At 45.2% G+C, this 20,417-nt stretch overlaps 1 protein-coding gene across 23 annotated transcripts; it reads left to right on the forward strand.

Moving 5' to 3' along the window:
• Positions 1-339: 339 nt before the first annotated feature.
• LOC100627632 (zinc finger protein with KRAB and SCAN domains 7) lies at positions 340-17,102 on the forward strand. Of its 23 annotated transcripts, none has more exons than XM_021071731.2 (7): positions 340-655; positions 2,743-3,285; positions 8,114-8,240; positions 8,410-8,578; positions 9,857-9,948; positions 10,251-10,377; positions 13,727-17,102. In XM_021071731.2, exons 4-7 carry the CDS (start codon positions 8,437-8,439, stop codon positions 15,178-15,180), a joined length of 1,815 nt encoding a protein of 604 aa, XP_020927390.1. In that variant the 5' UTR covers positions 340-655; positions 2,743-3,285; positions 8,114-8,240; positions 8,410-8,436; the 3' UTR covers positions 15,181-17,102. The 23 variants fall into 23 exon arrangements, with proteins under 23 accessions (XP_020927390.1, XP_084844085.1, XP_084844089.1 ...); XM_084987959.1 differs by having other exon boundaries at positions 13,730-17,102; XM_084987963.1 differs by lacking the exon at positions 9,857-9,948.
• The last annotated feature ends 3,315 nt before the right edge of the window (positions 17,103-20,417 follow it).

The raw sequence follows: 20,417 nt of genomic DNA on the forward strand, positions 1-20,417 counted from the left end.
CCCTGGGAGGCATACACTGGGCTCTGCCTTTTTCAGATCAAAAAAACAGGCTCAGAGACTAGGTATCTTTCCAAAGGTCAGGAGGGGAAAGGGTAGACTTTGGGTGCATGACGGTCGCCCAGACCTTAAATAGCCTAAGAAAAGCACGTGCACACTAATCAGGCCGGGCCCTTACTGCCCTTGCCCTGCCCCAGCTCGGTTGGGTGAGGGTAGTCAATACGCTCAAGGGGCAGCGGCCTCTCCAGGTGCGGGGGCGCACGCGCCCACCTTAGAGACGGAGACTTCCGGGATCCTGGTGAGGCCGGAAGTGGGACCTCTCTCGCTTCCGGCTCGGCCATTGTTTTCGCTTGTGCGGGCCGCTGGCTCTCCTAGGTGTCTAGGGCTTGCCGCTTCTGTGCCCCGGTGAGCGGACACGGGGCGAGGAGGGAGGTGCTTTGGGGGCCAGGGCCACTGGGTCGGAGCCTCTAGGCCACCCACAACCCAGGTCGGTGACGCCCCCTGATGTACCCTGGTCTCCGCCGGCTGCGCGGTTCCCGTGACTCTCAGAAGCAGCCAGATTTAGAGCCGCCTCTTTGTCCCAGTTTCCTGACCAGCCGTGCCTGGCACGGAGCCCGGCACCTGCGGGTACAGCGATGCACAGGGCAGACGTGGCCAGGTGAGCGCCGCCGCGGAAGCCTGGTTGAACGCGAAATGTAGATAGGTTTTTTTTCCCAGCCTTGCGCTCGGAGACAGAACAAAGCGTCAGAAGTGGGTCAGACCCAGTCGGAATTTCAAACGTGAAGTATGAAAATGCAGATGAGATAAGGGACTGAGCATTCGGAGCAGTAAGGGAAATAGGAAAATGGCCTGAACTTTATATGTTCTCGCATAGCAAAGTTCACAAATTTTAAGACATTGAGGCCTGCAGAGTAGTGGCTTGCCCAGGCTGCAAAGATGCATGGTGAATTGGAAGTATGGAACAGTTGATTTAGTTACCACTAAGGTGCTGATGATTCTCAGAGTTTCAAAGTATGTAAACTGGATAAAAATCGCCCCTCCTCCGGTACCCCCCGCAAGCGTAACTGCACTGTCAGCTAAATGAACTGCATTCATTTGCTTCCTAGATGTGTGCCTCTCTATGTCAAGTACACACACATGTACAAAGATTACTGAGAACCAGCTCTGGAGTTCCCGTCGTGGCGCAGTGGTTGGCGAATCCGACTAGGAACCGTGAGGTTGCGGGTTCGGTCCCTGCCCTTGCTCAGTGGGTTGATGATCCGGCGTTGCCGTGAGCTGTGGTGTAGGTTGCAGACGCGGCTAGGTTCCCGCGTTGCTGTGGCTCTGGCGTAGGCCGGTGGCTGCAGCTCTGATTCGGCCCCTGGCCTGGGAACCTCCGTATGCCGCTGGAGCGGCCCAAGAAATAGCAACAACAACAACAATAACAACAACAACAAAAAAAAAAGACAAAAAAAAAAAAAAAAAGAACCAGCTCTGACCTGTGAATTCTCCCAGAAAGCGGGGCGACAGTTGTATAAATCACTAACACAGTGTAAGAAGTGCCCCAGCAGAGTTTTGAATGAAAAAATACTGTGGGTTCACTGAGTCAGTAGCCACACTTAAGCCTGGAGAGATCCGAAAGGCTTTCTAGAGGAGATGCGTTGAGTAGAGGAGAGTCTGGCATTTCTAACTCCTGTTAGTTTCCTTTCCTTTTGTGGCCATCCATTTGGATGGATGTGAGTGGTGAGTTGTGCACAAACTAGTTAAAAATATGGTGTTATAGTAAGAGATACAGAGAGGGAGACTACCAGCTACCCTTCTTGCATGGGGCAATTAGGAATGCCTTCAAGAGAAAATGGCATTTGTTCTAGAGCTTACCAGATCAATAAGTTTATCACAAGTTTCAGAAGAAGAAAAATCCAAGCAGAGAAAGAATATATGTGGCTTCTAGCTGTGTCTCCAGAGCTTTAGTCCCAAAACTTATTTTGCATCTATGTCATGAAAGAGAAGAGTAGAAGAGTTTGGAGTGGACATTCCCAACATAGGTGTATTTGTAAATTAAAGATAGATACTGTTGTACAGATTTCAGTGTGCATTATAAAACATCCACTAAGTAGTTAAAGAACAATGTAGTATTTTCTTTTTTTTTTTTTTTTTTTGTCTTTTGTTGTTGTTGTTGCTATTTCTTGGGCCGCTCCCGCGGCATATGGAGGTTCCCAGGCTAGGGGTTGAATCGAAGCTGTAGCCACCGGTCTACGCCAGAGCCACAGCAACGCGGGATCCGAGCCGCGTCTGCAACCTACACCACAGCTCACGGCAACGCCGGATCGTTAACCCACTGAGCAAGGGCAGGGACCGAACCCGCAACCTCATGGTTCCTAGTCAGATTCGTTAACCACTGCGCCACGACGGGAACTCCATTTTCTTATGTACTTTTTGGATTAGCTTGCATATCCTCCATTTGGAGATCATTGCTGTCTTTCTAGTCTGGGTACTTGGAGAAAGTGGTAACGGGGGTAGCTAGCACAGAGGCCTGGGACCAGGTTGTGAAGGGCTGAATGCTAGGCATAGACATTTGGGTTTTACCCTGTTGGTGATAGGAGCCAATGAAACTTAAGGAAGTCACTTGGAGAGATGCTTAAAAAGACTGCCCTGGTTTTGCTCTCCTCACCCTCCAGCGCTTTGCTTTTTAACTGCAGAGGGTCTGCCGTCAGCGTGGGGCTGAACACTCTGGGGACTCTGATTTCTCTTTTGATGTTTCTGTAGGTGACGACTTTCATCACCCCCACATCCCCAACTTTGAAAACAACTTCTGGGACCTGAATTACAGACTGTCATTTTAATCAGACAAATTGCATCAGAAACAAGCTTCTCTCGGGTGTCACAATGGCAGCCCAAGGCAGAGGAACTTTAGGCCTCATCCCCAGGGGTGCTGGTCTCCAGAAGCAAGAGGGGCACCTGTTGGTGAAGCAGGAGCCAGCGAGCCAGACTTGGGGGCAGGGCTGCAGTCTCCAGAAGCATCATCCTCCCGTCTGTGAAATTTTCAGGCTACACTTCAGGCAGTTATGTTATCATGAAATGTCTGGGCCGCAGGAGGCACTGAGCCGGCTCCGGGAGCTCTGCCGCTGGTGGCTGATGCCAGAAGTACACACCAAGGAGCAGATCCTGGAGCTGCTGGTGCTGGAGCAGTTCCTGAGCATCCTGCCAGGGGAGCTCCGGACCTGGGTGCAGCTGCATCACCCTGAGAGTGGTGAGGAGGCCGTGGCTGTGGTGGAGGATTTCCAGAGACATGTCAGTGGACCAGGACAGGTGAGCAGTTGAGTCTAGAATGGCATCTGGAACCATCCTCTGCCTCTTGGGGTAGCCTGAGAATAGGCATTCTCCATTGCCGAGGCTCTAGGTTGGGTTTACCTTTAGGATTCCTGAGCCATTTCCATCTGTAAAGGGAAAGGAATTTTGTACTCCCAGCCTTAAACAAAAATTCAAATCCCAGCCAAGCTCTGTGAATTGCTTTGTGAAATACAATGCCATGAACCCAGCTTCAACCTGGAGATCCATACAGCACTCATGACAGGCAGAGGAACTGCACACTGGTTAGATGAGGGAGCATGGCAGGGAGAGGTAACCCTTCAGCTGTGCTGTTAACATGGGCCCTTATTTGAGAAGTTGTCATTACTCACTTCCTTGGGCTTATCAGAGTCAGTGAGCTCTTTTCCTACCTTTTGGGTTCCTTATGAGAGGTGACATTTCTGGGCCTTGTTGTCATTTGTTCTTCTTCTAGCTTTCTAAACCCAACTAGGATCTTTTTTGCTTCTTTTAATTCTAATTTTGATTTTCCCAACTTTCTGGAGTTCTCTCAAATTTTAAGCCAGTGAAACTCAAATTAGAGGAAAAATTGGAGATTCAGTGGTGTGGTAACAATCATTAATCTGGCTTCCAGGATCACAGAGCTAATTAGCGTGGTGACCATGTGTATCACTCAGGGTTCAGCCAGGTAAGCAAAACCAATAGGAAATTATATATATATTGCTAGAAAGTGACATGTGAATATGGGAGATGCCAAGTCAAGTCAGAAATTTGTAAGGCAGGCCATCAGATAGGGCAGGCTAGTGCTCTCAGTTACAGGCTGAAGCTGCTGTCCACAGGCAGAATTTCTTTTCTTTCTTTTTTTTTTTTCCTTTGGCTACACCTGAGCTATATGGAAGTTCCTGGGCCAGGGATCGAATCCAAGCCATAGTTGTGACCTTTGCCACAGCCTTAAACTGAATGAAACTGAATGAATCGGGCCCATCCAGATTATTAGGATTACCTCCTGTACTTAAAGCAAACTGATTTGGATTTTAATCACTTGTACACAATACTATGATAGCACCTAGCTAGATTAGAATTAAATTGACACCACAAGACCATCACATTGTGGATGAGGCAGTTCTTCCTGATAATTCTCTAAGTGCTCCCTTGTAACTGAGCAGGACGCGTTACGGTCCCCTCTATTTAACTCCTTTGTGCTTTACTAGGGAAAACCAGTATGTGAAATTTCCTGAGCACCCAGCACATCATTTTATTCAGTGCATTTTATTTTATTTTATTTTTCGTTTTAGGTTGCCCTGAGGCGTATGGAACTCCTGGGCTAGAGAACAGATCCGAGCCACAGTCAAGACCTAAGCCACAGCTGTTGCAACACCAGATCCTTAACCCACTGTGCTGGGCCAGGGATTGAACCTGCACCCCAGCGCTCCCAAGATGCCACCAATCCCATTATGCCACATCGGGAGCTCCTATTCAGTGCTTTTTATTTTTTATTTTATTTTATTTGTTTCTTATTTTTTATTTTATTTTTTGTCTTTTGGAGACTGCACCCATTGCATATAGAAATTCCAAGGCGGAGTTCCTGTCGTGGCGCAGTGGTTAACGAATCCGACTAGGAACCATGAGGTTGCGGGTTCGATCCCTGCCCTTGCTCAGTGGGTTAACGATCCGGCGTTGCCATGAGCTGTGGTATAGGTTGCAGAGGCGGCTCGGATCCCACGTTGCTGTGGCTCTGGCCTAGGCCAGCGGCAGCAGCTCTGATTAGACTCCTAGCCTGGGAACCTCCATATGCTGTGGGTGCAGCCCTAAAAAGACAAAAGACCAAAAAAAAAAAAAAAAATTCCAAGGCTATGGACCAAATCGGAGTTGTAGCTGCCAGCTTACACCAGAGCTCAAAGCAATACCAGATCCTTAACCCACTGAGTGGGGCCAGGGATTGAACCTGCATCCTTATGGATATTAGTTGGGTTCATTACTGCTGAGACACAATGGGAACTCTTCAGTGCTTTTTAAAAAAATGATTGCGTATCTGTGCCTGGGGAATCAATTCCAATTGATTAGAGTTCTAGAACTAGACTCTTTTCTGAGGGTACTAGCCAGTGCCTGTTTTACTGTATCAAGTCCATTGCCAACTGTGTAAACAAGTAAACAAAGGAATAACTCAACCATCAGCAGGGTCTAGAGAGCAACCAGGCCCAATCATAGGCAAAGACAAGTGGTTGAGAAAATGTTTTGAGTGCCATTTACTGAGGAGGGTAGAAGGAAAATTTCACTATATCCCACCTTCGTTTGCTTATGGAGAGCAGAATGTTCCCATCATTAAAACTGTCCTTTATCCAGGGAGCCTCAGAAAAAGGTGAGTCACAAGCCCAAGAAAGGGCGCAACTGACCCCTCAAGGCTCTAGCCTAGGGATGGGGTCTTTGGACTCCATTTCTTACTCTGCCTCTGTCATCAGTTTAAGTTTTCTGATATGAAAACTTGAAAACAGGACTATATCTTGCCCAGCCTACACTCAGAAAATGTTTTGTTTTGTTTTTTTTTCTTTTTAGGGCCGCACTCTCGCCAGATGGATGTTCCCAGGCTAGGGGTTGAATCAGAGCTACAGTTGCCTGCCACAGCATAGACACACAGCATCCAAGCCATGTTCTCGACCTATACCACAGATCATGCAATACCCCTTACCCTTCCCACTGAGTGAGGCTAGGGATCAAACCTGAATCCTCAAGAATACTAGTTGGTTTCGTTTCTGCTGTGCCACAACAGGAACTCGAAGAAAATGTTTTTGTTTTTGTTTTTAATTTATTTTTTATTTATTTATTTTTTGTCTTTTGCCATTTGTTGGGCCGCTCCCGCGGCATATGGAGGTTCCCAGGCTAGGGGTCAAATTGGAGCTGTAGCCACCGGCCTACACCAGAGCCACAGCAATGCAGGATCCGAGCCGCGTCTGCAACCTACACCACAGCTCAGGGCAACGCCGGATCATTAACCCACTGAGCAAGGGCAGGGACCGAACCCGCAACCTCATGGTTCCTAGTTGGATTCGTTAACCACTGCGCCACGACGGGAACTCCTGTTTTTTTTTTTTTAATTAAATAAAAAAACAGACTTTTTCATAGCAGTTTGCCAGGAGGAGATTAAGGAATGTCATCCTATTCAGCAAGAGTGAGCATGTGCGTGTGTGTACATTGGGGCCTGAGAGGGTTATAAAATCATCCCTGCTGGGCTGCTGGTCATGCAATTTACAAATGCTTTTATATCTGTTTTTATTTCTGCTCCTAGCAGGCTTACAAGGTATGCAAATAGTAATCATTATCTCCATTTGATAATGGATGCAATCTCAGAGAGGTTAATTCTTGTTTTAGATAACAGAGCTAGTAAGTGATCCCTTTCTCTATGTGTGTGGGAACCAGGCTTTTCCAGCTCCCTAGATTCTAAGCTACTGCCTTTTCCCTTGTATCTTGCTGAAGTGAAAGTTCATGCCTGTGAGGAAAAGACATTTAAGAGTCCTAGGTAATGAAGAGGAACTCTGTCAGGAGTTAATTGTTGCTGAATTATAAGGTTGTGTTATCACAGGGCAGTTAAATTCTGTCTTCTGCCAGTACCCACAGCTGTTGTATTTAAGAGCTCTCAGTCCCGTTTATAAGAACTGTCCAGTGGAGAGCCGGGGAACCACAGACCCCAGGGAGCCTCCTGGCGGTACCACTTCACTGGAGAGATACACATTCAAGGAGAACCTGCCCCCCCCCCAGCCCCCGCTTACCAACAGATACAACCTAATAGGGAAAGTCCAGTGTGCTGTGTTGAAGGAAAAGTTATTTTCACCATATGGTGGGCTATGTACATGTCAGAGTGAGTGAGTTTATAAATGTGATTTATTTAGATAATGTTTTAGGCTTTTTACTCCAAATGCCAAAAAATAGGGAGCATGAGATTGTAAGGAACTGATTTGATAACAAGCAAGTGTTAGAAATCAAAGGGCTGTGCTCTGAGGTATTCTCAAGGTCTCTAAAGATTGGTATTATCTGATCTTACTTGACTTTTTATATAAATTTTTGGGGGAAGGTAGTGCATATTGAGAACTGACTTTGCAAAATATGAGAGGAAGTTAGTCACCAAATATTAATTGAACATCACCATTGGGCCAAACATTCTTCTAGGAGCTAGTGATCAAGATGGAGTTCTTTCCTTCAGAAAAGCTTATATTTCATTGGGGGAGAAATAGACAATAAAAGTATAAATATATACTATCAGAGTTCCTGGCTTAGTGGAAATGAATCTGACTAGCATCCATGAGGTGAGGTTTGATCCCTGGCCTCGCTCAGTGGGTTAAGGATCCTGCGTTGCCATGAGCCATGGTGTAGGTCACAGATGTGGCTCAGATCTGACATTGTTGTGGCTGTGGTGTGCGTTGCTGTGGCTGTGGTGTAGGCCAGCAGCTACAGCTCCAATTTGTCCCTTAGCCTGGGAATCTCCACATGCCTCAAGTACAGCCCTAAAAAGACAAAAAAAAAAAAAGATTAAGATATACTATCAAAAATATAGGGTAACTTGAGAGAGAGTGACTGTCTTTGTTTTATCGGTGTGGTCAGGGATGACTTCTCTGAAGAGGAGATACTTTGCTGAGAGAAGTTGGAAAAGCTCTCTAAGGTCTGTTGGCTGCAGTTCTGGAATTACTGCTCCAGCTGTCAGCCTCGGTAGCATTATTTGTGCACATACAGGTATACACACCTATCACTATTTACTTCTTTGGGTACTTTGATTTGGTCTCTTCTATAGGCTAAGGCCCTAGGAAGTATACTGAATTACTCTCCTGGCTCCTGTTTCTAGGTGATTCTTCATGAGAAAATATATGTCTGAAGCACTGACACAGAGTGCAAATTGTTATATAATCTGGTCTTAAAACTCCTACCGAGAGGGTCAGCAGAGGAATGGCAAGGAAAATTGCAAACTTCAGGTGCTGCTTTGACCATTTCCCCTCAGTTGGCTGTACTGGTGGGGCTAGAAGGACCCTCTGGCTTTGCTTTTCCCTGGCTTCCTCTCTGGGGGGGGTGTTTCTTAGAGACTTTGGGTTCTGTACCTTCAAGGATGCTCTTTTGGACCCAGTTCTCTTTCCTTATCTCTAGATTTCAGCTCCAGCACAGGAACAGGAAATGCATTCGGAAGAGACGACAGCCTTGGGTGCAACAGAGGAATCTCCTCCCATCTCACCCCTCAATGAGGGTTCAGCCTCTGGAGCCCACCTGGAGCCTCCTTGTGACCCAGGGGCACACCACCTCCCCAATAGGCACTCTGGTACTCACCTCCCCAGCTTGGGCCTTAAGACATTTCTCCTTTCTGTCCTCGGATACTCCTTGCCTTCATCTCCCCATCTCCCTCCACCCTGGAGTCCCTTCTTCCCCTGTCCTGTGTCTTCCTTCCCTAGTGACTTTGTTCCTTTTCCTTATTTTCCAGTCATTCATGTAATTAGCAAGCTTTTGTCAAGCACATTTCATGGGAAAGGCACTGTTGGGGACTAGAGAGCTTTCAAAGAGCTTGTTATCTAGTTGGTAGCGAATCAGTCCTAAGTGGAAGAAGAAGCGACCTCATAACAATGCATTATGAGTGATATCTGTCCCCAGGCATTTGATATGCCCTCACACCTGAGCCATGTCATCACTGCACAAGATCATTGTGGGTTGGAGTGCCTGGAGGATGGTTCATGGAAGAGTGACAGTGGGATGGATAGTGAAAAATGGGGGGGGGATTTAAAGGGTGAGGGGTAGAAGGTGCCAGAGCAGAGACTCACTCAGTAGGAGTTCCTTGGACTCCATTGAGGTGGAGTCAGGAGCTCTTATTTGGGAACCTAGGGTCTGCTTGTACAGGGCCTTTGGGTGGAGGCCAGGAAGACTTGGAGAGCAGGGGAAGTATTAGGAACAGTATTTCAGAAAGATTACTGGGCACTTGAGCTCTGTGGATTCGAGGAAGGGAAAGTAGAGGGGTTTGGCCAATGTTTGGAATCACTGAGAAAACTTGAGAAGTCGGTAAATAAGGAAACGTGCATTATAGACACTGAATTCAAAATGTTGTGGGACACAGAAATGAACTGTCCAGTAAGCAACTGGAGGCTTGTGATAGGGATCTAGGAGAGAATTGCAAAGTTAATAGCAGTGTTAGAGAATGAGATCCGTGAGATCTCTGAGAGAGGAAAGAGGGAAGCTCTGTGGCCTGAGCCCCTGCAGTGTCCGTGATGAGAGGGCAGATGAAGGAGGAGAAGGAGCTGGGGAATGAAGGGCAGAGAGGTGAGTTGGAGGGCAGGCAGGCTGGTGCTGGGGAAGCCACAGGAGAGAGAACATGGTCAGAAGTGTAGCTCCTTCAAAGAGTTGCAGAGAGAGTGCTAGAAGGGGCTGCCAGTTCTGTTTGACTAGGAAAAATTCCCAGCTCACTTAGGATGATGCGTTTGTGGAACAGGGATGAGGGTCAGTGTGTGTGGAGCTGCATGGGTGCTCCTAAAGCCACTTACTGGGAGACAGACCTCATTGGCACCAAGAGCAGGGCCTGTCCCACTCAGAGCTTTCTTTACTCCCCCCTCAGCTCAGCGTGCTTCCTCAGTGCCTGCCCTTCCCCAGGGGGGGAACTTTGGAGACCAAGCAGCAACAACAGTGCTTCAGATGGTCAGGCCCCAGGTGAGCATCCTGAGTTCCCAAGTCTGTGGCCCAGGAATAGCTGGAGCTCATCTCCAGGGCTCTAGCCATCCTGAGTGTGCTCCTGTGGCTTCCATGCCTGTTTCCCTCAGACCTGATCCTGCCTGCTGAATTCGTGGACTCTACTTGGCCTTGGCCTTGGCCTTTTAATATGTCCTCCCAGCTTCCCTCCCTCCCCTGTGCCCCTTTACCACCAGAGCCCCGATCCAGTGCTCTTGGTACTCCTGATGACTCTGCAACTCAGTCGGGGAATGTCCCTGAGCAATCAGAGCTTATCATTCCAGGAACCTGCAGAGTACGAGTTCCTGTCTGTGGACTATACTCAGAAGAAATGGAAAGGTCCGGCACTCAGCCAGAGAGCCCTGTACCGGAACATTGTGCCAGAAAATTGCCACAGCCTGGCCTCATTGGGTAATAATTTTGTTTCCCAGTGATTTAGAATCTGCCTTTTTTACCTTTTCTTTGCTACATTCTTTTTCTTTTTTTGTGTATGTGTGTCTTTTTAGGGCCATAACTGTGGCATATGGAAGTTCTCAGGCTAGGGGTCAAATTGGAGCTGTAGCTGCTGGCCTATACCACGGCCACAGCAACGCCAGATCAGAGGCGTGTCCAAGACCTACACCACAGCTCATTGCAACCCACTGAGCGAAGCTAGGGGTCTAATGTCCTCATGAATACTAGTCAGGTTTGTTAACCGCTGAGCCACAATGGGAATGTCCTTTCTTGTGTTGTTTTTTTTTTTTTTTTTTTTCCAATGAAAATGCAAACTTAACCAGTGTGGAAAGAAGAGTATAATTAATGAACCTCTTTATATCATCACCCACTTTAATAGTTATTAACACTTTCTTTACTTCATTATTAATTGAGCTTAGAGTTTGTAATTGGAATGAATAGAAAGCCACTCAGTTGTAAGTAATGAGCCAAGTTACTTACAATAAGGCTAAAGGAATGGAAACTCTAAAGAAATTGACTAAGAAGACCAGACTTTGAGATACAAAGCTTTGTCGGAACCTGGGAACCTGGTAGCAAAAGTCAAAGTATTTTTACACCAGTGTCATAAAGCAGCTGCACCCTGCATGTTTTCTCCTCACACTAATGCCCATTCCTGTCATTCTGAATCTTTTGTCCCCTGCAGAGCTCCTTCTTAGACTTTCAGTTCTTTCACACATTCTGCTTGTTGTGATTCCTGATGGCTTACTTCTCTCATGTTATATCTCCTTGGGCTCCAACTTCTAATTTTGTCCATTAGTCCTACTTCCAGTTCAGCATTTATATAGGGAGGGACTCCAACAGTGGATCAGCCATTGAACATCATCTTTATTTGAACAGAACTTTGGCCCAGGCCACCGAGAGGCTGATGAGTAATCTCCAGATAAGCTGCACTTGGGCCTTATGGTCAGTGCTGGTCCAGTCACCTGTTGTTCATCATGAGATAAGCTGGTTGCCTCAGCTTCCTCTTTAGAAGACTGGGGCAGGGCTGCATCCTGGAAGGGGCTGTTGTCAGGGCCTTAATGATTCCTTATTGATTGTCTGGGATTGAAAAGTCTAGGACAAGAGTACTTGTTGTAGCACATTGGAAATGAATCTAACAGTATCTATGAGGATTTAGGTTTGATCCCCGACCTCGATCAGTGGGTCAGGGATTCGGTGTTGCCGTGAGCTGTGGTGCAGGTCACAGATGCGACTCTGATCTGGTGTTGCTGTGACTGTGGTATAGGCTGGCAGCTTTAGCTTTGATTTGACGCCTAGCCTGGGAACTTCAGTATGCCTCAGGGTTGGCCCTAAAAGAAAGAAGAAAAAAGAAAAGAAAAGAAAGTAGCCTACTCTGTATAGGATGGGCTTAGAATTCAGGAATTTAGACATGTACAGTTTGCACTAAATTATTATGAAAGTTTATAGCCCTGATGCAGATGTCATTGAAAGGAATCAAAAAAATTTTTTGGCCACACCCTTGACAGACGGAGGTTCCCAGGCCAGGGGCTGAATCCAAGCTGCAGCTGGAACCTGTGCCACAGCTGTGGCAATGCCGAATTCTTAACCTATTGCACCAAGCTAGGGATCAAAATCCACACTGCCACAGAAACAATGCTGGATCCTTAACCTGCTGCACCACAGTGGTAACTCTGAAAGGAACCAACATTTTTGTGTTATGCTATAACCATGATTGTTCTGCTTTCACCCACTTTTTGTATTTAAAAATCGTGGCATTTAGGAGTTGTCTTGTGGCACAGTGGGTTAAGGATCTGGCATTGTCACTTCAACAGCTTGGGTCACTGCTGTGGCAGGGGTTCAGTTACTGGCCCAGGAATATCCACATGTCAAGGGCATGCCCCCGCCCCAATTGTAAAATTTAGAAGCAAATGTTCAATTACTCATTTTTCATGATTCCTGATCATCCAAATATCAAAGAGATGTTTTGATTTATATTTCAAGTTATTGATGCCATTCTTAAATTTTTTGTTGGCTGAGCCTGTGGCTTGCAGAAGCTCCCAGGGCAGGGACTGAACCCCCACCACAGCAGTGATCCAAACCACTGCAGTGACAACACCAGATCCTTTAACTGCTTTGCCGCAAAAGAACTCCCATTCTCAGAATTCCCATTGTGGCTCAGTGGCAAGGAATCTGAGGACTCAGATTCTATCCCAGGCCTCACTCAGTGGGTTAAGAATCTGGCACTGCTGCGAGCCATGGTGTAAGTCCCGGACGCAGCTCAGATACCTTGTTGCTGTAGCTGTGACATAGGCCAACAGCTGTGGCTCCATTTTGACCCTAGCCTGGGAACTTCTATATCCTCAGGTGTGGCCCTTAAAAAAAAAAAGAACTCCATTCTTAATTTATTTAGGAGTGTAGTACTGTACTTACCAGTGCTCCAGGGACTAGGAACTCCCCATTTTTAAAGCTCTTCTCTCCCTTGGAGTTCCCATCATGGCTCAGCAGAAATGAATCTGACTAGTATCCATGAGGACACTAGGTGGATCCCTGGCCTTGCTCAGTGGGTTAAAGATCTGGCATTCCTGTGAGCTGTGGTATAGGTCACAGATGAGGCTCAGATCTGGCATTGCTGTGGTGTGGGCCAGTGGCTACAGCTTCGATTTGACCCTTAGCCTGGGAACCTCTGCATGCTGTGGGTGCAGCCCTAAAAAGAAAAGAAAAGAAAAAAAGCTATGCTCTCCCCTTTAATACTTATTCCCAGTATTTCTCCACCCATGGCGTCTCCAAATCTTGTCACTGTCCTGTTATACCAGAATCACTCCTTTTTGCACATTTTTTCCTAATAACACCCTCATAATAAAAATTTCCCTTCAACTCTCTTTTACTTACACTGTTTTATATTTGATTTGAGATCATTGGCACCATTCTCTCTCCCTAACATCTTTGGTGAGAGCTATACAGTGTTATGGTTAGAAAGGACCTTATAATTCATTTTACTAAGGATATATCACATCGAAGTGACTTCTGGAAGATCGCATCATGCTTTCCAGTCTGATCTCTTGCCTTCTTATTGCTCTGCTCACTGGACTCTCTTCTGATAGCTCTTCTTCCACCCTATCCACTGAACAGGATTCTTTCTTTGTTTTTCTGTCCATGAAGAAAAATTTGAGCTGTTTCACATTTTCTCTCTTGTTTTCAGTGTTTCTCTTCATTCCTTACCTGTAATATGAAGGTTTTTTGTTTGTTTGTTTTGTTTTTTTGTTTGTTTGTTTGTACATAGGCATGGACAAGAAATGTGTAACCCTTGTTTTCTTCTTTCTTTTGGCAGCAGGTGAGAACGGGATGGAGTGTTCAGACTTGCCTCCAAAGCAGGAAAGCTCTAAAGAATCAGAGGCATCTGATAGGACCTCAGGAGTTCTCTATGAAGTGATTCCTGGAGGACCAGTCGCTGGAGACGCCTATGAAGAGGCTTTAGAGAAGCTCGGAGCTCAGCCCTCAGATGAAGAAGGGAGCAGACTGGAAAGTGATCTCTTGGAAATAACACAGGAGGATAAAAATAAATGCACTGAAGATGGATGTGCTGAATATAAGGATCTTGGAGAACATCCAGATCTATCCCCCAGTCCTGTAGGACATCAAGGAGTTCTAAAGGGACAGAAATTCTATCAATGTGATGAGTGTGGCAAAGCTTTTAATCGTAGTTCACACCTCATTGGGCATCAGAGAATCCACACTGGGGAGAAACCCTATGAATGTACTGAGTGTGGTAAGACCTTCAGGCAGACCTCTCAGCTCATCGTCCATCTCAGAATCCACACAGGGGAAAAGCCCTATGAATGTAGTGATTGTGGAAAGACCTATCGCCATAGCTCCCATCTCATTCAACACCAGAGACTCCACAGTGGGGAGAAACCGTATAAATGTAACGAATGTGCAAAAGCTTTCACTCAAAGTTCCCAACTTATTGACCATCAGAGAACCCATACTGGGGAAAAACCATATGAATGCAGTGAGTGTGGGGAGGCCTTCATTCGGAGTAAAAGCCTTGTCCGCCATCAGGTCCTTCACACTGGAGAGAAACCTTACAAGTGCAATGAGTGTGGGAAAGCTTTCTGTTCCAACAGAAATCTTATTGACCATCAGAGGATCCACACTGGGGAGAAACCTTATGAGTGTAATGAATGTGGCAAGGCCTTCAGTCGGAGTAAATGTCTTAATCGACATCAGAGCCTCCACACTGGGGAAAAACCATACAAATGCAGTGAGTGTGGGAAAGCCTTCAATCAGAACTCTCAACTTGTTGATCATGAGCGAATTCATACTGGAGAGAAACCTTTTGAATGTAATGAGTGTGGCAAGGCATTCAGTCTGAGTAAATGTCTCATTCGACACCAGAGACTTCACACAGGTGAAAAGCCCTATAAATGCAAAGAGTGTGGAAAGTCCTTCAATCAAAACTCACACCTCATTATTCACCAGAGAATTCACACTGGTGAGAAACCTTATGAATGTAATGAATGTGGGAAGGTCTTCAGTTACAGCTCCAGTCTTATGGTACATCAGAGAACCCATACTGGAGAAAAACCCTATAAATGCAAAGATTGTGAGAAAGCTTTTAGTGACAGCTCACAACTCATTGTGCACCAGAGAGTTCACACTGGAGAGAAACCCTATGAGTGTATTGAGTGTGGGAAGGCCTTCAGTCAGCGTTCCACTTTCAATCACCACCAGCGAACTCACACTGGAGAGAAGCACTCAGGGCTGGCTCGATCCATTTCTTAGGGCATAATTCTCCCAGACAAAGAGTAAGGAACTTTGAGTTAAGGTTTCTTTATAAGAACTATGCTCACCCTGGTCTCTGCTTGGAACCACTAATCAAAGTCAACCATCCCTAAATGCTTTCTGCTGGGCCACAAAGGTGGGTGAGTGGGGGTAACAGTGCAGCTCTTTCCCACTGTTGGAGAAGTAAGGATTACACATTTCATGTGCTTGTAGGTTTTTTTCCTTTCCTTTTTTTTTTTAAAAAAAAAAACTTTAAAAATTAATTATCTCTTTCTCTTTTTTGGGGGGTGGGGGGGCTCACCCATGGAATGTGGAGGTTTCCAGGCTAGGGGTCGAATTGGAGCTGCAGCTGCTGTCCTATGCCATAGCCACAGCAATGCCAGGTCCAAGCTACATCTTTGACCTACAACACAGCTCATGGCAACACTGGGTTCTTAACCCACTGATGGAGGCCACAGATTGAACCCCAAACCTCATGGTTACCAGTCAGATTCGTTTCCACTGCACCACAATAGGAACTCCTACACCGGATTCTTTAACCCACTGTGCCAGGGCTGGGATTGAACCCACACCTCCACAATGACCTGAGACCTGAGCTGCTGCAGTTGGATTCTTAACCCATTTGTGCCACAGCAGGAATTCCTATCTCATTTCTTAGTTATGCATTCCATCATAATGTATGCTTCTCAAGGACTGCTATTTCCCTATTGTTATTCCACTTCCTCCATTTTACCATTTATATAAAGTCATTGTCCGGGAGACTAATTCATTCTTTCTCTTGGCTCTGGCTATTATATTTTTATTTTTTATCTAATTTTTTGGGGGGTGGTTTTTCTTGGGCCACATCCATGTCATGAAGTTCCTGGGCCACAGATCGAACCTGTGCCATAGCAGTGACGATGTGCCAGATCCTTAACCTGCTGAGCCACAAGGGAACTCAATTCGTCTATTTAAATATCTAATGTAGTCTCTCATCACTTATCTTCCTGATCTAGAAAATCTTTTTCCTTTTCTTTTGCTAATCATCTCTGAAACTTCCAGATCCACCTCACCTTGAAGGGCTTCTTCAAATGCTTCGTTCCGATTCGCCTTTTATTTATTTCACCTCAGTGCTTTGAGTTAGCTGGTACTACAATGTGCAGCCATTGTTAAATTGCTCTCAATTTAATGAACATGTATATATGATCATGCCAACTTATTGTAGGCTTTTTGAAGTTGGGCATAGTATCTGTTTAGTATATAGATAATAATTTTCATATGCTAGTTGTTTAATAAACACCTTTTAAAGACTTATCTAATTGAACCATCCTTGAATTGGACACAGTCTCCCCCCACCTGCTCCCACCAGACCAGAAGCATCTGAAGCTGGAAGTGGCATCATCTCATCATAGGATATTGTATACAAAGCCCTCACTGATATTTCTACATGTACTTCTGAATCAGTACTTCAGTGTTGGTTTCTGATAAATTTTCTATTGGGTTTAGGAAGTTTCCTTCTATTCCTTTTTTTTAGAAGAAGTAATATAGTATAGTAGTTAGAGATTTTTGTGTCTGGTACTCTAGGTTGAAATTCTTACCCTTCTACTTCCTTAGGTGTGTGATGTTGGGTACGTCATTTAGTTTTCCTGTGTCCAGTTCTATATGTAAAATGCATCTACCTCAGGGTTGTGAGGGTAAAAGTAATTCATAAGGATAACGTACTTAAAACAGTGCACATACTATACCCTATAGCAATTATTTTTGTTTTATATTTTGAGTTTTTATTGATGGTTTTTAAGTTCTGTGTTGTTTTTGTTGTATATGTTAGTGTAATTTTATAGGTCATGTCCTTTATTCTTTTATCAATTGGGAGAGGGGAGCAAGTTTCTAAATAATTGAAATTTCCTTGCACTCCTGGAATAAAATCAATTTGTTCATGGTGATTTTTATTTATTTATTTAATTTTTTTGCCACACATGTGTCAGGAGGAAGTTCACTGGCCAGTGATCAAACTGGCACCACAGTAGTGACCCAAGCCACCATAGTAACAATGCTGGATCCTTAACCCACTAGGCCACCAAGGAGCTCCATGATTTTTTTTTTTTTTTAAGTGCAGAACTAGGAGCTCCAGTTGTAGAGCAGTAGAAATAAATCCAACTAGTAACCATGAGGTTGCGGGTTTAATCCCTGGCCTCACTCAGTGGGTTAAGCATCTGGCATTGCCGTGAGCTGTGGTATAGATGTGGCTTGGATCTTGTGTTGCTGTGGCTGTGGTGTAGGCCGGCAGCTGTAGCTCTGATTCAGCCTCTATCCTGGGAACCTCCATATGCCATGGTTGCAGCCCTAAAAAGCAAAAAGCAAAAACAAAAAACAAAAAAAAAACCCACAAAAACTAGATTAAATTTCCTAATAACGTTTTTGCCTGCTTTGCAAAGTGTATTTGGAGAGTTTTTTTTTTTTTCTTTTATTACTCCGGAAAAGTTTGAATAATGTGGGAATTATTTGAAGAGTAAAAATAACTGGGCCTGATCCATTTTGAAGGGCAGAGGGAATTGAGAGGGATGAATCTTTAGCAACATTTTTATTTATTCAATCATTACCCTTTTTAAGTTTCTACCTCTAAATTTTGTTAATATATATCTGTAAATCATCTTTCCTATTGGACTGTCAAAGAGTGGCATAAAAAAAAAGAAAAAGAAATTGGAGTTCCCATCGTGGCTCAGTGGTTAACGAATCCGACTAGGAACCATGAGGTTGCGGGTTCGATCCCTGCCCTTGCTCAGTGGGTTAACGATCCGGCGTTGCTGTGAGCTGTGGTGTAGGTTGCAGGCGCGGCTCAGATCCCGCGTTGCTGTGGCTCTGGCATAGGCCAGTGGCTACAGTTCCATATTCGACCCCTAGCCTGGGAACCTCCATATGCCACGGGAGCGGCCCAAGAAATAGCAAAAAGACCAAAAAAAAAAAAAAAAAGAGTGGCGTAAAGTTGCATCTAGTATCCTATTAAGTTCTTGATTACTCTCTTGTGTATGTGTTTAGAGTTCTCATTTCAGCCAAATGTTTTAAATTTCAGTTTCCTTTCAATTTTTCTTTCATTATTGCCAAGATTAATTTATTTTGTTATTCTTTGGAACTGTTTTTTTGGGGGAAAAAATATATACATATATAAGTTTGTTTTTCTTTTTAGGGCCGCACCCATGGCATATGGAAATTTCCGGGCTAGGAGTGGAATTGGAGCTGCAGCCACAAAAGTACCAGATCCAAACTGCATCTGGGACTTAGGCCACAGCTTGCCAAAACTCCAGATCCTTACCCACTGATTGAGGCATTGTCACTGACACTTATGTCCAATTCTTAACCCCTGAGTCACAACAGGAACTCTGAGTATCCTTTTTTCATATGTCCTTTTACTGCCTTAAGTTTCTGAGGCTGTTCATTCGCCCCATATTTCACTTTTTTTTTTTCCTCATTAACCAATCATGAGGGCTTTCCAGTACTGATGTTTGCCCCCAATATAGGGAAAGTGGGTTTTCCTCAAATCATTTTATAGTCCAGTTAATTGCATGCTGTTTTGGAGTGTATTTATTTATTTTTTTTTTGCCACACCCACAGCATGTGGAAGTTCATGGGCCACAGTTTGAACATATACCATAGCTGTAACCAGAGCCAAAGCAGTGACAAAACTGGATCCTTAACATGCTGAGACACCAGGGACCTCCATATTTCTTGTTTGACATCCACATGGGTTATAATCTGTTTTTAGATTTTGGAGTGAGAGAAAGCATTAATCTAGAGTTTCTATTATTTTGTACACGTTTTTGAATAATTGCATGCTATATCCCCTCACTGAGACTTTCTATGCTGCTCCCTAGCGGAGGAGGGGATAGAACAATGCAATTACACCATAGCTGTAGCAACCCTGGCAAGTCATGGAACATGATCTGATTTCAGAAAAAGGCCGCTAGTGAAACTTTTAGTCAGTATTCAGGCTGCCTCAGCGATGGGCATATAATGATGACTTGTATTTTCATGTACAGTTTATGTCAGAATGACTAAGGAGTGAGAGCAAGAAATTAGAATTTATAGAAACAGAAACAGGCTTCTTGGCTCCTTTCTTATCTGATAGCTAATGTTTGAACATGTGGCGGGGGGGAAAAAGTAAGATCATGTCAATTCTCAGTCCCAAAATCTTCTGGTGTTATTTAGGACACACTCAAAGCCCTTATGACCCCAAATGTGTGCCCTCTCCCTCCTGGTTTGTGGCCTTTGCTTCCTGATATTCTACCTATCAAGAATTTGTTTGATTTTTGAAAATAAATTGGGAGCTCTGTCACACTGCTTACTGATAATTCTTTACCTGCATTGTGGACTCATGAATGGTGAAGAAGCTATGACTACAACTAAATGCTTTTCCACACTATTCCACCAGGTAGCCACATGCCTCAATTGCTCATTTCCTGTTTCTGCCTTGCCTGCCATCTATAAAGTAGTCTCACCACCACCTACCCACTTCTCTCTGTGTCCTTACTACTTCATTCTATATATTTAGTTATCCATAGTCTCCTGTGACTTAAAGGTAAACTTCATGGGGCAACAAGTTCAGTTTCTTCACTGTTGTATCTGCAGAGCCTAGAACAATCTCAACACGTCTTCCTTCTCGCCTTCCTGCCTCCATCTCTCCCTCCTTCCCTTACATCCTTCCTTCGACCTATGCTGCAGCTTCAGCAACGCTGGACCTGGATCCTTCTGCACCTGCAGAGGATCCAACCAGTTCCTCCGCAGCGACCAGAGCAGCTGCACCCGGGTTCTTAACCCACTGCCCAACAGCAGGAACTCCCTTAACATGTATTTTTACACGTTACTGATTAATGGTAGCCGATCCTGGCTTTGAGGCTGAAAGGCGCGGGGTGTGTGGGAAATGACTAAGCCGCTGAGAGGACAGACCCGGTGAGGTCTCAATTCCAGGAAGGCAGGCTGATCACGCAGTTTATAGGTCCCTTTTCCTTTCCTAATGCAATCCCTTCCCCAGGCTCCACTCTTTCTAGGCTTTTTGCTTTTTGGCTGAATTCTCCAGGCCCTTTCGCCCTCCCAGCCAATGGTAGGTCAAAACTGGTCGGGTGGCGGAGCCAGAGCACCCGGGGTCCCAAGCTGGTTCCCGAGGGAAGGGGAGGATGCCTGCCTCCGGGGCATAGAGATGCCAAAACCTCCCCATGCCTAGAAGGACCGGAGGGTTAGGGTGAGAGTTAGTGGGAGTCAGTGAC

Source organism: Sus scrofa, chromosome 13 (assembly GCF_054392235.1).
Source record: "Sus scrofa isolate SSC_HxYL_T2T_F1_AM1 chromosome 13, Sscrofa_HxYL_maternal_Yorkshire_Landrace_v2.0, whole genome shotgun sequence".
Classification (NCBI taxonomy): Eukaryota; Metazoa; Chordata; class Mammalia; order Artiodactyla; family Suidae; genus Sus; species Sus scrofa.